Raw genomic sequence first — 15,867 nt, 5'->3', positions numbered from 1 at the left:
TTTTATTCTTAACGTTAAAGACAAAGGTTAAGGAAGTAAGAGCTTGTCGGATTCAAAGAACGATGATGTTGATTCAAAGAACGATGATGTTCAACTTTTGTACAACAATTTAAAACATTATTATAGTGTGCTATGGAGTAGTTGAAGGAAGTTTCATAGGCTTATTTTACATCACTTTCATTGACATAAAACGCATGGTATATATTGGAACGTAGCTTAAGATTCAAAGATTGTTAGGTAAATGCAGAAATATTTGCTTTAATAATTTTAACATAAATATATGTCACCAAACACCAATTGTTTGTTAGAATCACAATGGTTATAAGATATTTAATGGTAGTTAAAAAAACTTAAAATAAGTGTTTGGATAAATTAATATCGATCATTGTTTGAGTGGCCGGAACTTAAATATATGATAGAAACATTTTGAAGTCATTTAATTTTTTGATACGTCAAATAAAATATCATCGATATCAATAGTGCATGATAATTATTATGAGTATGACACGTTGTCACAAGAGTAATACTACGTAGGGCCAAAACTTTATTTCTATTTAAAGATGGGTCCAAAACAATAATGATTTATATAAAGATAGGTTTCACGTTATTTGGATATTTTAATGTTATTTATATTTTTATTTGATTTATTATTAATCCAAATTTCTTATCAATTCCATTTTAAACTTTTTTTTTACAAAAATAAACAAATCATTTAAAAAATATTTAGTGGTTAAAACTTTATTGTATGAAAAGTGTAAAGTGTAAACTAGTCTACTCAAGTTCGGTCTTGTCTAAGTTAGAGCTCAACTCATGGGTATTATATGTAAGCTCGGCTTGCAAGAACTATGTACCAGCCTGACGTATTTTCTATTAAATTATTTACAAACTTATAAACTTAGGGGGTGTTTGGGATTCCTTATTTTACCTCCTTATACCTTATATAAGGCATAAAAGGTATAAGTTACAATGTTGTAACTTATACCTTATACACTCACAAAATCCAACTTTCCTAAACACCTTATAACTTATAACCCATAAGTTATAAGGAGCAAAAATAAGGAATCCCAAGCAGCCCCTTAGTCAAGTTCGGTATATGAATCTCAAGCTTGAATATTAAACTAACTTCAATTTAGACATAAGCTTAAACACGTTTAACCCCCACCTAACTCAAATTAAGGGAATATTATAGCAGCCCTTTTCAAATGTTGACCTTAACTTTTGGTCAACAAATCCAAAAACCTGCCTTTCTAAATCTACAAAACTATATAATCCCTCCACAATCTAAACACGTATTTTGGCGCATACAAACTCAACCAAAATGAACTACGACCATGTAATCACCCATCTCCCGATCCACAAAGCCGCATTGAGTGACGAATGGGAATCCGTAAGCCAAATCTTCGAAAAAGAACCCGAACTAATGACCAAACCAATCAGTTACTTGGGTGAGACTCCGTTATTGATGGCTGTGGGAACAAACAATTCCCATCAGTTTGTGAAACAGCTGGTCAGCCGCATAGTTGCTGTTGGTCTGGCTGACCAGCTGTTTCTGGCAAGTTCACGTGGAGATAATCCGCTCCACCGTGCTGCTATGGTTGGGAATACAATTGATGCAAGGGTTTTGGTGGAGCAGAACCCGGATATGACACAAGTTCCGAATTCGGATGGTCATACGCCGTTGAATTTGGCTGTTTGGCATCGAAACAAGAGGACTCTTCGGTATTTGTTGGAGGTGACCGCGGGTTTAGTACCCGAAGAGGGTGGGAGTAGTCCGTACACTGGAGTTGACGGGGGCAATCTTATTACTCTCACAATTCATGCTGGATTCCTTGGTATGTAGAATCTTTACTTAAATAGTTGTGGGAATATGATATTATATTGTAAGGGACAAAACAAATAATTTGGATAATAAAAAAAATTCTAAAGTTTTGAAAGCTAAAATTGGTTGCTATATTGGTTTATTCGTTCAATTACCGGTTGACATAAAGAAGATCAAGACAAACATCAATGTTTTTACATATGTTTTGTTTCGGTTTTCTCTTATTTTCACTAATGTGTTTTACTCAAGACCAATTAATTCACTTAAGTTTGGTTTGTTAGCTCATAAGCAAATCGATGACACTAATTATTCGTCGACTTGTTAGTGAGTTGGCCCGATCTAGTTTTCAGGACTCCAATCGACAGCCCTAACGATTCGTTGACTTGTCGGCGAGTTGACCCGATCGAGTATTCAAAATACCAATCGATGACATTTATGATTCGTCGACTTGATACAATCCATTTCTAAATCACCAAAATAGTTACAGTAACATCTTAGGCAAACCCTACATCAGCCTTGGATATGACAGATTTTTGGTTGCAAGAAATGTCTCGCCTCAAATATCACCAACGTGTTTTTAGCTTAATGCTAGTGAATGAGAAGACAACATCACCGTAAAGTATGCTTAAATAAAAGTAATACAAGGTTAGGTGACCTTATAAAAAGTCTCCGCCCACACAACCCAAAATCAGTTCAGGTGCTTCTTATGAAAAAGCGGACTTTTTTGTGGTATAAGGGGCTAGCGTAACTATCACTCTTTTCTATGATAATTGCTACTAATAGCATATATACCATCTCTCCTATGTATCTTATGCATGTACTTTTTAGTTGTAGCACTTTGATTTTTAATTAAATACATTCTATGTTTTGTAACACATGTTGGGTTTTATTATTTATCATATGTAGATGTAGCGTTGGAGATAATAGGTAAGCACCCGGACATCGTGATAGAGGAAGATGTGAACTCTAGAACAGCTTTGGAAGTATTAGGTTCCAAACCGGAGTTATTTCCAAGCGGAAGCACACTTGGCCTTTGGAGCCGTCTTATTTATTTGTGTAAATCTCTCTTCCTCGTTTTTAAACTATAGAGAATTTGTATCATCAGTATCAACTCTTTAAGGTTTTGAGATCGGTACGGTACCTCATCCCTAGTTAAAAATAAAGATTTCGGATCTCTGTCTAATCCTCTTTTTTAAGATTCCGGGTCCATTCCTGTCCAATATTGGTGTTCAATTATTTATTTTCAATAAATACACTTTTCTTTATTAAATTAATGTTTGAAAAAGACTAATGATGGTCCATTTTTTATTAACTTGAAATCAGAAATATAGAAATTAGTCTTTATAATAAAATTGAAGGTAGAATAGACAACTAGCAAGTGATGGCCTTTAAAATTGGTGCTATTTTGTAGCAATAAAATGTTTTTTTCCTAAACTTGCTTTGTAATTATATTTTCTTAGTTTTTTTTTCTTTTTGATATGTGTTCCCTCAATTCCTCTGCTTAAAACCTTGACTCCATTTATTACATGTTGTTATAAGGTGCATATGATGACTATTAATGATAGAATGATTGATTCATTGTGTTTGCTTGATACAAGTTATACCTATCAACAAAAGGAGTCTAGAAGAAGCTCAACTCTACATTTTCACAAAGGTTTTCTACAAGGTATGATGCTCTTTTCATATTAGAGGCTTCAACCATGTATATACTACAAAACACCCCACTCATCTTTTCACTACTATACAAGTGTATAACTTCAATAGTATTTGCAAAATATAACACAAGTATATGAGTAGACATACAAAATCACTAAGGGCGCGTTCGCTTCACGGACTTTTTTTAAAGGATTTGGAATTGGAATAGGAATTGGAATTGGAATGGAATTGAATGTTTGAGAATCCATCATGTGTTTGGTTGGTTAATATGTATTGGAATTGGAATCTTCTTCATTCTTGGTTTTTTTTTTTAAGAACGAGGGAAAAGGCGGAAACGTTTTAGTTTTTTTACATTTTTCGTTTTTGATTTATATTTTGAGTTATGATTTTTTTATTAATTTTTTTGAATTTATTTTGGAGGGGTTTTTATTGTTAATAAGAAAATCCTTAACAATCCTTTCAAATAGGTGGGATTTTAAAATCCCATGAAATGTGGGATTTGATGGGATTTAGTTTCCATTCCCATTCTTTCATTTAATGAAACGAACATATCAATTTATGGAATTTAAAATCTCATTTCTTAGAATTCCTTATAAATCCTTGAAACGAACAGGCCTTAAAAGTAAAGTTAGCGGCTAAAAGAGCGGCACACAAAGAATGTAATACCCTTTACTCACTCTTTCAAAAAGCATGTAGAAATTAGACACTTAAGTACTGTTAATAAACATTGCCACTAAGTTAGATATAGTGACTCTTAACTATTGTCACTAATGTATAATGGAACACTTTATGTGTTAATCTTTTACAATGTCTAGCAACCAAACATGTCTAATCATAATTTTTGTTTTCTATCTAACCCATGAACAGTGCACTATTGGATTTTGGAGTATCTTTCACTACCTAGGTACGATTAATTCATTAATATTGTAGTTGCTTATGGTTACATATATCATCTCTAACTTCGTATCATTTAATTATATTGATTACTATAGCTCCATCAATCAAGAATATCCATGACACCAAACTAATACACTACCAAAGCAAGCTGCTCATAAAACATATATGCACAAATATCTTAAGAAAGCGCGACCATGATTTAACATGGAAGATATTAGGATCTGCTACATCTGTAGCGGTCGAGCATGGGACTCCTGAGGTCATCGAGGAGTGCATTTCAACTTATCCCGACATAATTTGGTACAATGAAAAAGGGTTTCACTTGTCTCTTGAAGCCATTACGCAACGTCAAGAACAAGTGTACAATATTTTATTTCAGTCAGCTGTTCACAAGGCGGCACAAGCATCTTTGATCGATAAAGAAGAGAACGAGAATTCATTACACAAGGCTGCAAAGTTAGCCCCGCCCCATCGAATTATTGTTATGACGGGTGCAGCTTTGCAAATGCAACGAGAGCTTCAATGGTACAAGGTGATCAACGATTACTAGAAAACTGTTTTTTAGTGACTGAAATGATTTAGTCACTATATCATATATTTTTCACCAAATTGTTTGTTTGGCAATTTATCTTATATAGTCACTGTTGGTCACAATATCATATTTCGTCACTAAATGTCAGTCACTATATCGTATTTCGTCACTAATCGGTCACTATTTCGTCACTAATCATATCGTCAGTAGTCATACTTGATCACTATTCATCTTTCATCACTAATCATATTTCGTCACTAATCATGTGTCGGTTTTCACTAGCATATTTCGTCGCTAATCATCATATTTGTCACTAGCCAATTTTCATCACTAATCATATCTCGTCACTAAGCATTTTTGTCACATATTTTGTCACTATATGTCGATCACTATACCTTATTTCATCATAATGTCGGTCACTATTGCATATTTCGTCACTTTATCAGTCACTATTTACATTTTGTCACTATATTATATTTGTCACTAGTCATATTCGTCACTAATCATATTTGTAACTAATCATATCTCGTCACTAAGCATTTTTGTCACTATATGTTTGTCACATATTTTGTCACTAAATGTCGATCATTATACCTTATTTCATCACTATGTCGGTCACTATAACATTTTCGTCACTGTATCAGGTTAATATCGTTCCAATTGCCATTACAAAAGAGAGCAATTTTGTGCATTAAAAGATATTTTTGGCTCGTAATTATTCCAAAAGACCTATTTACATTTTGTCACTATATCATATTTCGTCAATATGTCGTCACAATATCACATTTCTCCACTATAATATATTTGGTCACCATATCATATATGGGTTACATCGGTCACTATTTTGTATTTTGGTCACTACATTATCTGTAATCTATGTGTGCAGGAAGTCGAGAATTTAGTAGAGCCATCGTTTAAAAAAGCTCGAAACAAAAACAAGAAAACACCAAAAATGATATTCATGGAGGAACACAACGACTTACTTAACGAAGCACAATCATGGATGAAAGACGTATCCGCTTCATCTACAGTAGTAGCCGCCCTCATAATCACAATGGCATTCGCAGGGGCCTTCACGCTCCCGGGTGGAAACAAAGACAACGGCAGTCCTTTGTTCTTAAACAAAGGGACATTTATGCTTTTCATAATATCAGACGCCATCGCGTTATTCTCCTCAACCGCTTCAGTGGTTATGTTTCTAGGAATACTCACCGCGCGTTTTGCAGCCGATGATTTCCTATATGCGCTCCCAAAGAGGATGACTATAGGGCTTGTTTTATTGTTCATGTCGTTAGCGGCGACTATGATAGCATTCAGTGCGACTCTTGCACTAGTGTTGGAAGATAAAGTGGCATGGATTGCAGCTCCATTAGTTGTAGTAACGTGTGTTCCTGTGGGCTTGTTTGTGTGGTTGCAATTTCCGTTGCTAATAGAGTTAGTGTGGTCAACATATGGACCAAGCATATTTAGTAAGAAGAAAGATGGGTGATTGTTTGGATATAAGATTGCATTTGTTATTTGTGTATATGTGTGTATAAAAGGTGGAGGCACAAATTGGTTTGTTGAAATGTGTACAATTGCATGTGATTATTCTTTTTTGGTGTTTTGATTCATTTGTAATAAGTGTGTGAGTTGAAATATGGGGTATGTGTCCAACTATATATATATAAGAACTTTTATTTTATAATTATTGCATGTTTACCATTTCAATTATTAAAACTATCTTTAGATGCAACTTACTTTAACTATGAGATAGATATGTATTTACTCCTGTTAATTTACTTGATACAAATTTACCCATTCTCTCATAATAGATGTTTGATGTTCGTCGTTAAGTCATGTAGGTAACTCGGTTAGTATAGCTTCGTATCCACAAGTGGTATGTAGTTAATATTACTACTAAATGTTTTATTTGGTTATGAAAGAAAATGCAAAAATTTGAACTAGAGATTGTGGAATAAACTATGCTAAACGAAGTTGCAACGAAACAAAGAAGCAAGAAACACATAATCACAAGAGAGCTAAAATTGATTTTGAAGATAAGAAACAAGTAATCATTTCCGGCTTTGGTTAATTAGTTACTCAGTTGTAAGACTTAATCGGTGAGAAAAATGTTTAATTCATTACATAGACACAACTTATATTGATCCTAAAATTGACCTAAATTACATGTACCGGACACGATCGGGTGGCGTACTATAAAATCAATTAATTCAGTCAAGCTGTCATTTTATTTTTTTTATTATAAATTCTTTTATTAAACTCGTATTCTTCATAACGTACCAATGAAGCGTATCTAAAATAGATCGATCAATATGTGGGTCAGGACTTAATGAAGTCAATGAACCACATTTGTTTTTTTTTTTTTTTGGGGGGGGGGGGGGGGGGGAAGGTGCACTCTTACAATGGGTGGATGTTTTGAGAATTGTTTATTATATATTTGATTTTCCAGGCGTTGCAGGGTGATAAAGACTCTTGTCTTTGAGAGTGAAGACCGATTGTGATATAATTTTACTAATACTACAAGACAATTGTATGCATATATCAAGGTGTGTAGTAAAGTACTAGAAAGCTCACTGCACACCTTTTAGTATCACAACCGTTACACTGTAATAAGCTAAACTAAAAATACATATTAAAGAGTTGAAGCCTAATGCTACGTATCAAGGTGTGTAGTTAAGATGTTTCTCCCGTAGGTTGAGGTATCTACTCCAACGAAAACGCAGACTCGGTTTTTTCTATGACCGGCCTCTAATATTCAATCAAGTTCATGTCAGGCAAGGCCAATTATATATATAAAAATTTACGCTTTTTGATATTTAAGTATATAATGATATATTTTATCAAGATCCCAACTCTATTTCCACAACAAAAACCTTATTCTAACTATATACGTTTTCAAAAAGTAATGGACCATTATTTGAGCTTTGAAATAATTGTAACGCTAAAGGAGCCACAATTTAAGCTATGAAATAAGTGCAGCATTAATGGGCCATCTTCATCTTTTGTATGTTGGAGCATTCACAACCCATCCATCAATCAATATGTCATCTTTTGCTGGAGTTTGAAGTTTTGTCTAATTGTTTTGGTATACTTTAATTTTCATTTTTGGTGATATTAATAAAGTGTCAATAAACTGGTTTTTGATCAAATTGTTTTGTGCTTCTAGGCCATTAAAATGTCCCTTCATAAATAATAACCACAACAAATAATTAATACAAATTTACTTCTATACCATATGTATTTGTAACATTAAATTGATACAATTCGAAGATATACAAACTTGGTATGTAAATTACACAAGATATTGCAACATCGATCTATCTGTACTTGACAAGCATTTAGTTATAGGATGTGGATTCCCACCAGTGTCACGTTATTTGCGGTTTCATCCTCGCTAAATATATAGCAAGCCATTAATGAAGCCTTCGAGCATTCTGCTGGTAAAAAATGTTTCGTCCGTATGTGGAGTTAACTAGCTCTACAAGTTAAGGAAACTGCAACAAGACAAATAAACACACTGGTATACCGATTGCAATAATAAGTGGAGCTGCAATTTATGTAACTTTATCTCTAAGCACCAGTACGAGAGTCGCACTGAATGTAATCATAGTTGCTGCTATAGACATGAATAATGAAAGAAGTCCAATCATCAATCTTTTTGGTAAGTAGTAAAGGAAGTCTTGTTCTGCAAATCGCGAAGTCAGAATCCCTAGAAACATCAACGTCGAAGTTGATGAAGAGAATAGTGCAGTTGCATCTGATATGATAAAGAGCATAAATGTGTTGTAGTTTAGGAACAACGGTTTGCCATCGACTTGAGTTCCGCCTGGGACAGTGAACATAGCTGCAAATGCCATCGTTATTGTGAGGGCTGCTACCACGGTACATGAAGATGCTGTGTCCTTCATCCACTGTTGCCCTTCTTTAAGTAACTCCTTGTGTTCATCAATGAAAACCATTCTTGGTGTCTTCCCCATTTTGTTTAAAGCTTCTCTATAGGAAGGTCTTACAAATTTGTTAACTTCCTGCACAGTTGAATGTTTAGGTTTTGGTTAACAGTTTGGTATATATAAATTGTAATATTCCTATTAGACTACGGTTAATCTTTAGCTAATTTAAATAGTCGGTCCATGTGATCATTATTGTAATGCTGATGCAGAATACAATAAAAACTCAAGTTTTGTGATTTGGAAATCATAGCCTTCTTGCCTTCAGCTTTGTCAATAAAGAGAATTATTTCAGTTCAAGGCTAGAAATTAAACGGCAGGGTGTTTCTCAAATATTTGTTTTCTTATAATAGTGATCATTCGGGGGAGGCTTGGAGGGTGTGCGAGCCGCACCATCGGCCGGGGCATATAAGGTTTGGAGCACAAACTTTTTTATAGATATTAGTATATTACATATATATGTTTTTTGCTGTTAAAAATAAGGTTATTTGCAATGGTTTATGAGTGAAGTACATACTCAGAATGCTTTCTGCTTATAATAAACCGGTCGATAAAAGTTTTATCCATGTACCCTAGCGAATAAAAAATTTTCGTTAAGGCATACGGGCCTTTTTATTTTTGCTCGGCCGAGGTATTTAAATTCTTGCAGACGGCCCTGATTAATATAAATAATGAATAGGTCATGATTGTTGCTCCTAGGTTATATGTTTAGGAGAGGATAACGAATACCTCAAACCATTGAAGCTCGCGCTGCATTTGCAAAGCTGCACCCGTCACGACAGTAAGCCGATGAGGTGGAGATAACTTTGCAGCCAAATGTAACGCATTATCGTTTCCTTTTTCATGAAGTTGTGCTGCTACAAACACTTTGTGGCCAGACATTTGGTGCACAAGATTGTACACTTGCTCTTGACGTTGTATGATGGCTTCAAGGATCAGATAATACCCATCCACATGGTACCAGATTATGTATGGGTAGATTGTCATGCATTCTTCTATAAGCTCACGAGTCCCATATTTGACAGCAGTCGCTACTGCAGATCCTAAAATATTCCAAGCTAAGTCATGATCAACCTTATCTATCACGATTTTGATAATACGCTTTACGAGTAAGATGCTCAGTTTATTATTTGCTTTAATTTCATGGATATTCTTGATTACTGGAGCTACAATGACAAGAAAGTATGTCATAATTTGAGATGAAACTGTTACATGTAACCATAAATAGTTATACGATTGAATTATAATCGCATCACGTACCAATGTAATGCAGGGCTCTCCAAAATCCAGCAGTGAACTGTATAAGAGAAAAATGTCCAAATTGGCTTTAAGTTATAACTAGACAGCTAGATGTAATCGATGTACTGGAATGTAACAAGTCGGAATTTTGTTTTTGTATAATGAGTTAATGACTAATGAGTGTCGTTTTGTAACATGATGATAGCTTGTGTTTAGGAATACTAGAGATTTATACCTTGTTAAGATTCCTTGGAAAGATTTTGACTTAAGTAGTTCCTTTAATCATCACTTGTGCCAAATATACAAAAACAAAAAGGACAAGTTATTTATAAATTAGAATAAATTTCTCTAGCCAAATATTTGCTGTCGTCTAAGTAGGTTTACAAATTATAGTTACTGCAATTAATAAAGTTATAAATGCATGCAACATACATATATACATACATACATATATATGATACAATACAATAATCTCTTGTATGGTTATCATACAATGTGTAAAAGAAATCCGGACCATTTATTTCATGTCAATGGCATAATTCTAATTACGGAACATAGTTGTCAACATTGTTTTCAGTTTTTCTACTTTTAAAAAGTATCAGGTAGGGTATTAAGATTTTCAAGTAACAGATATGATACTATGTTTTATTTAAAGTAACGCGCTTATGTAGTTAAATTAATGAGCGTTAACACTTAATTGAAAACCCCCCTCACATGACTAACATCTGAGAGCATTTTTGTCATTATTTAGATAAAAATCCCTTAATAACGTAGTTGGTGATGACCGTGGGCGTGATTATAGTGGTTGGAATGTTCTAAGACGAATGGTATTGGATTATTCATGTAATTACATGAATATGAACAAGGTTATCTAAAAGTGTCTTTTATCTAAAATTGTGTGAATGCAATGACGTGATTAAATTATTTTTTAGTTTGAAAAATTCTTAACATGTGAGGGTCTTTTTAGTTAAGTTTTAACGCTCGTTAGGATTAGTACCTATGTATATTACAAAAAAATAAAATATATATAGCACGTACCAAAACCTGTTATATATTTGAAAACCTTAATACACGGATCTATTACTTTTGAAGACCACTTGAACTAACAGCATAATGAACTCAATTTTAAGGATGGTGATGAGGATACGAACTATTACCAAGCCAAGTTATAATGCATTATAAAGATTCCAATAGAATGAAAGTATAAATTTTAAAAATGAAGATAGACACGAAAATTATAGTACAGGTGCCGTTATAAAGTAAACCATTGTGTTCCATAAAAAAAGAGGATAAAGTTGAATACTTTAAATTTTACACATCATGTTACCTTTATATAAAGTTTGTACACAGTAAAATATAGAGATATTTAAGGAGAAAAACTTACAATAATATATAAAACCTCCCCAAAATCCAAGCCTACTTCCACTTGAAAAAGCATCGGGTTTTTTAGCTAACATTTGCAAAGCTGTGTCACCATTCCTGTCGTGTTCCAATACGATGTTCGGGTACTTATTGATTATTTCCAACGCCACATCTGCATCATCAAATTCAACCCTGGATCTGAATAAAGAGAATTGATGATAATAAAAGATATATTTTGATTTCACATGTAATGGTTTAGCATGGATAACCGAGAAATGCAAGTGTGAATTGAATAAAGAGGTTGAAGGTATATTATAGGCATATACGAGCGTCAAGCCGTATAGGCTACGCATTACTGACATGGGAAAAAAACAGTTTTTTTAGCCAAATATGTTATGTAAATTTTAATAGACAATTTATTTTATTCTAAAATATCATATCACTCAACTTTTCAATACAAAATATAATTCTATATAAGTGAAACAAAACATGAAAGGGTTAAAAAGGAGAGCGACTAGAATTGATAAAAAAATATGATGCAAGTCAGATAATATATTTGGATGATACTACATAGGATATTAAAGTCATAAATCACATAAATATATGGTTATCAAAAATTTGTGTTCAAAAAGTTGTCTATACGGACCATATAGGCCTATACGGCCCGTACAGCCTATACAAGGCACTACAAACGATAACTGACAAACATCCGATCCAAACTGACACGGTTCAGGTGCTATACGAGCGCATAGCCCTATACGAGCAGTTCATGGGAAAAGGTGTGGAAAGATCTCTAGTGGTGTAGGAGGATCTTAAGCCATATTAAATTACATGGTTAACTTCTTGTTAGGAGATAATTGTTAGAGTAGACGATTAGTATTATTAGAAAAAGACACTAAGAAACAAGTTAAGATTAGTATAAATATAGATACATGGTCATTGTATCATGTGTGGTTTTCGTGCAAGGTGCTAGTTAATTTGTGACCCTTATGATTTCAGTGGCATATTTTTCCACCATTTTTTTAGTCAGTTTTCTAGCAGTGATAGGACATACCATAGAATCCAGCCATGATAGTGAGGGTAATGAGATCTCCGCCAGCAACTCCGGTGTATGGACTAATCCCTTCCTCTCCCGGAGGTAAATCGTGAGTCACCGTCAACAAGTATCTTAGCGTCTCCTTATTTCCATTCCATGCGGCCAGCTTCAATGGCGTATTATGGCAGAAACTCAGAACTCGCGTCATACCAGGGTCGTGCTGCACCAAAAGCTTTGCATCAATCGTGTTTCCGACCTTAGCAGCATAGTGGAGGGGGGTGTATCCTTCATCATTCGCTGCAGACATCTTGTCTGTTGCACCAATAGCAACAATACTTTCCACCAGTTTCTGGACGAAATGGTGGGAGCAATTCGTCCCGACAGCGATGATTAAGGGCGTCTCCAATGTAAATGTTATCTGTTTCGTCATTAGGTCTGGTTCTCTTTTGAAATATGGACTGGCGGAATTCCAATCGTCAAGCAGTGCAGCTCTGCAAATTGACAGCTCACTGATTACATGATCGTAATTAGTCATTTTGATCAAAGTTGTATAGTCATGATCAGCTGAATGTGAGTCCTGGTTTTATTGAATGAAGTTTAGTGGTTGTAGAGCAATCAAAAGAATCATATCTAAAGAAAAAGCAAAAGTATATCTTAAATATCTATATAAACGAAACATCTAAAAGCTTTCTGGTCGCTCCCTATTCATTTGCATGTGGAGGTGTCTCTGCGTTTGACCTGAATTCATGAGTATGAGTCTTACCGAATCCAGATAACCCTTCAACGGGTTATAACATCTCATTAAATCAAAAATTAATATCACCAAACATTTTATACATAATTCCTATATTATTATTATTCTTATTATCCCTTGCAAGTATATAACTACAATAATATTTAAAAAAATATAACATAAGTAAATGAGTAAGCATACAAAAGATACGATGTGCACAAAAGTGTCACTAAAAGTACATTAAAGATTGTAATAAAATCAGGTTTGAACCTTTGTTTAACACAGTTTCTTTTACAAACACCAACTCCTTAAATTTAATACCTTTTACTCTCTCTTTAAAAATGTATGTAGAAATTAGGCGCTTTAGTACTGTTAACATTGTCATTAAAAGTTAGATATAGTGACCCTAAACTATTTGTCCTAATGTACGTATGTGTCAAAACCAAATGGAACGCTTTAAGTGTCACTATCTTGACAATGTCTCCTAACCATTGATGTCTAATTGTAAATTTGTTTCATCTTTTTGCACTTTCTAACCCACAATGTACTATTGGATTTTGAAATATCTTTCACTACTAGCTTAGGTTGCGCGAAAGAATCAAAGCGTTGTCATCTACTACAAGCCACCTCAAATATGGAGTGAGTCACTCCCCGACTTAGGTCTGGGCATTTGACTATCGATTGATACATATTTTGTAAATATTTCAGAGTTGCATTTGTTTAACGGAAGACTTTTTACTCTAAAACATTTATTTATATCAAAATTTTCAAGAGTTAAAATTAACGTTATTACAAGGCGTATGTTTAATTATCAAATACAAAGATTATATTTAAACAAAATCTGAGACATACAAATTAGCATTTGTCTATCCTTAGCTTGCAGGACTCCTAATCCTCGTAATACCTTCCATGCTTGATCATTTGAAGATACTTTTTTTTCCAGTAGGTTCTCCATTCGGGTAGGTTTGACGATTAAAGTCAGTTCGACTGTTTTGGTTTTTTTGATAGTTTAGATCGGTTATAAATGATCAACATTCACCATTTGTTTTTACAAATCCAGTCAAATTAATGTGCTGCATTTTTATATGTTCAAATAGTGTGGAATTTTAAGTCTCTTTTCAATTGTTACTAATGTTAAACTAATATTACATGCTACCGTATAATTAATCCTATGATATTATTACTAAACGTTTAAATATTTGTGTTGGTAACATTGTTCTAAAGAATTCAGTAGACGAAAAAGAAATATATCTTACAGATTCATACCTGCACCCGTTCAATATAAATTAGATACAAAGCAAACGGCCACAAACAGCTAGAAAAAAAAAAGAAACGGGCTAACATAACGAATTCTAACAGATTAGCTATATTTGGCTCTAACTACATATCATAGATTTATAGATTAAAATGAATTGTTACTTTGTATGAGGTTTGTGTTAGACAGGTCGTTTGAATGTTAGATGATCCGTCTAACCTTCTCCACACAATTGATTACGCTAAAAACCATTTTAAACATCAAAACAATATCGGTTTATGTGTTCTAAGCCCTTGTATTTTCTTAAAAACACTTGTCTAGTTTTCCTAACATGATTTAACCAAGGTTTGGTAGATAATATCTCGAATCTTTTCATAAACTTAAGTAAACGAACTTAAACGAGTAATATACATTTTACCTTACTTCCAAGCAATAACACGACCTAATAACAACTTGGCAATACACCTATAGCCTCAGGACACTTGATCAGAGAGCTTCTGTATGAACAGATTAGTTCACACCAAGAACTTCAAGAATTCTTCCTTTTTTGATCTAGTGTGATAACCAGATGTAGAGGACAAGGATGAGTCAACAATCACATTTGGACACGTTGTGGTTGAGTTGCAAGATTTTGTTGACACGTGCGGTTAGACGAACCATATGAAGACGGTTTGTCTTATTTCATACTTGGCGGCTGAGATTTTCTTTATACATACCGTATGAAACTTAAGGGAGGATAATACGGTTCGTCTCATAATATATCTTCATATTAAAGTTGGCCTTCATACGAAACGTCTGAACATTAAACGGTTCGTTTAATCTGAAATTTGTTTAATTACATATTAGAACCTGAGCATATAACTTTGTCTTAGTTACAATTTAGTCCTTCAAGCTTCAAAGTTGGTATACTTGGCACAAAAATTTACATAATGTTACAAAGTGACTCCTCCGAGCTTGTGCGTTATACTTGAAATCTTAAGGTAATAAGAAGGGTTTCATTAATTTGCGTCAACCGTGGTAATAATAAAACTCCTCCGGGATTAAGTTAAATGAGGATTATGACCAAATCGAGTGTCAAGAAATTATTTCAAAAATGATTGTTATGCATGGGTTATCCTTTTCTTTTGTAGAATATCATTGCTTTAATCAAATATTACTAAAGTATATTAATTTTCTATTTTCAAGAGATAGGAGGCCAACAATATCACAAGAGATTGTATAAAAGTAGTGGAAAAAGAAAAAGACGTGATAAAAAAGATGTTGTAAAAGGTGAATATGATATCACTTACAAGTGATTGTTAGACATCAAACCAAACAATTGGTTACATGTGTTAACGACACTTTCTTGATTATGATTGAAAATTGAATGAGTGCATTTGGTTTCAATG

The 15,867-nt window shown here is 33.7% G+C and overlaps 3 protein-coding genes across 8 annotated transcripts in view; 2 read left to right on the top strand and 1 right to left on the bottom strand.

The window, feature by feature from the left end:
- The window catches only part of LOC143543393 (protein NO VEIN-like), a 286,208-nt gene that overhangs the window by 99,782 nt on the left and 170,559 nt on the right, over positions 1-15,867 (top strand). The gene's annotated exons all lie outside the window — the stretch shown is intronic.
- LOC143543389 (uncharacterized) lies at positions 1,234-6,560 on the top strand. Its single transcript, XM_077035718.1, has 6 exons — positions 1,234-1,832; positions 2,726-2,875; positions 3,418-3,485; positions 4,343-4,379; positions 4,468-4,904; positions 5,791-6,560. The coding sequence occupies exons 1-6, from the start codon at positions 1,319-1,321 to the stop codon at positions 6,391-6,393; spliced, it is 1,809 nt and encodes a 602-aa protein (XP_076891833.1). The 5' UTR covers positions 1,234-1,318; the 3' UTR covers positions 6,394-6,560.
- On the bottom strand, positions 8,183-14,990 carry LOC143543390 (uncharacterized). Of its 6 annotated transcripts, none has more exons than XM_077035722.1 (6): positions 12,510-13,126; positions 11,478-11,627; positions 10,329-10,381; positions 10,115-10,151; positions 9,584-10,020; positions 8,183-8,932 (listed from the first exon to the last, which is right to left on the bottom strand). In XM_077035722.1, exons 1-3 carry the CDS (start codon positions 13,024-13,026, stop codon positions 10,359-10,361), a joined length of 690 nt encoding a protein of 229 aa, XP_076891837.1. In that variant the 5' UTR covers positions 13,027-13,126; the 3' UTR covers positions 8,183-8,932; positions 9,584-10,020; positions 10,115-10,151; positions 10,329-10,358. The 6 variants fall into 6 exon arrangements, with proteins under 6 accessions (XP_076891837.1, XP_076891838.1, XP_076891836.1 ...); XM_077035723.1 differs by having other exon boundaries at positions 8,183-8,900; XM_077035724.1 differs by lacking the exon at positions 8,183-8,932 and having other exon boundaries at positions 9,578-10,020.

Source organism: Bidens hawaiensis, unplaced genomic scaffold (genome assembly GCF_021521415.1).
Source record: "Bidens hawaiensis isolate Kalapana, Puna unplaced genomic scaffold, B.hawaiensis_p1.1 tig00013119_1, whole genome shotgun sequence".
Taxonomy (NCBI): Eukaryota; Viridiplantae; Streptophyta; class Magnoliopsida; order Asterales; family Asteraceae; genus Bidens; species Bidens hawaiensis.
This window is presented reverse-complemented; position numbering and strand designations above follow the sequence as displayed.

Coding starts and splice junctions, on each gene's coding strand:
- LOC143543389 (XM_077035718.1), top strand. CDS start 1,319: ATGAACTACGACCATGTAATCACCCATCTCCCGATCCACAAAGCCGCA. Junction 1,833..2,725: donor AATTCATGCTGGATTCCTTG/GTATGTAGAATC, acceptor TATCATATGTAG/ATGTAGCGTTGGAGATAATA. Junction 4,905..5,790: donor GAGAGCTTCAATGGTACAAG/GTGATCAACGAT, acceptor CTATGTGTGCAG/GAAGTCGAGAATTTAGTAGA.
- LOC143543390 (XM_077035719.1), bottom strand. CDS start 10,045: ATGACATACTTTCTTGTCATTGTAGCTCCAGTAATCAAGAATATCCAT. Junction 8,933..9,583: donor GCGAGCTTCAATGGTTTGAG/GTATTCGTTATC, acceptor TCAACTGTGCAG/GAAGTTAACAAATTTGTAAG.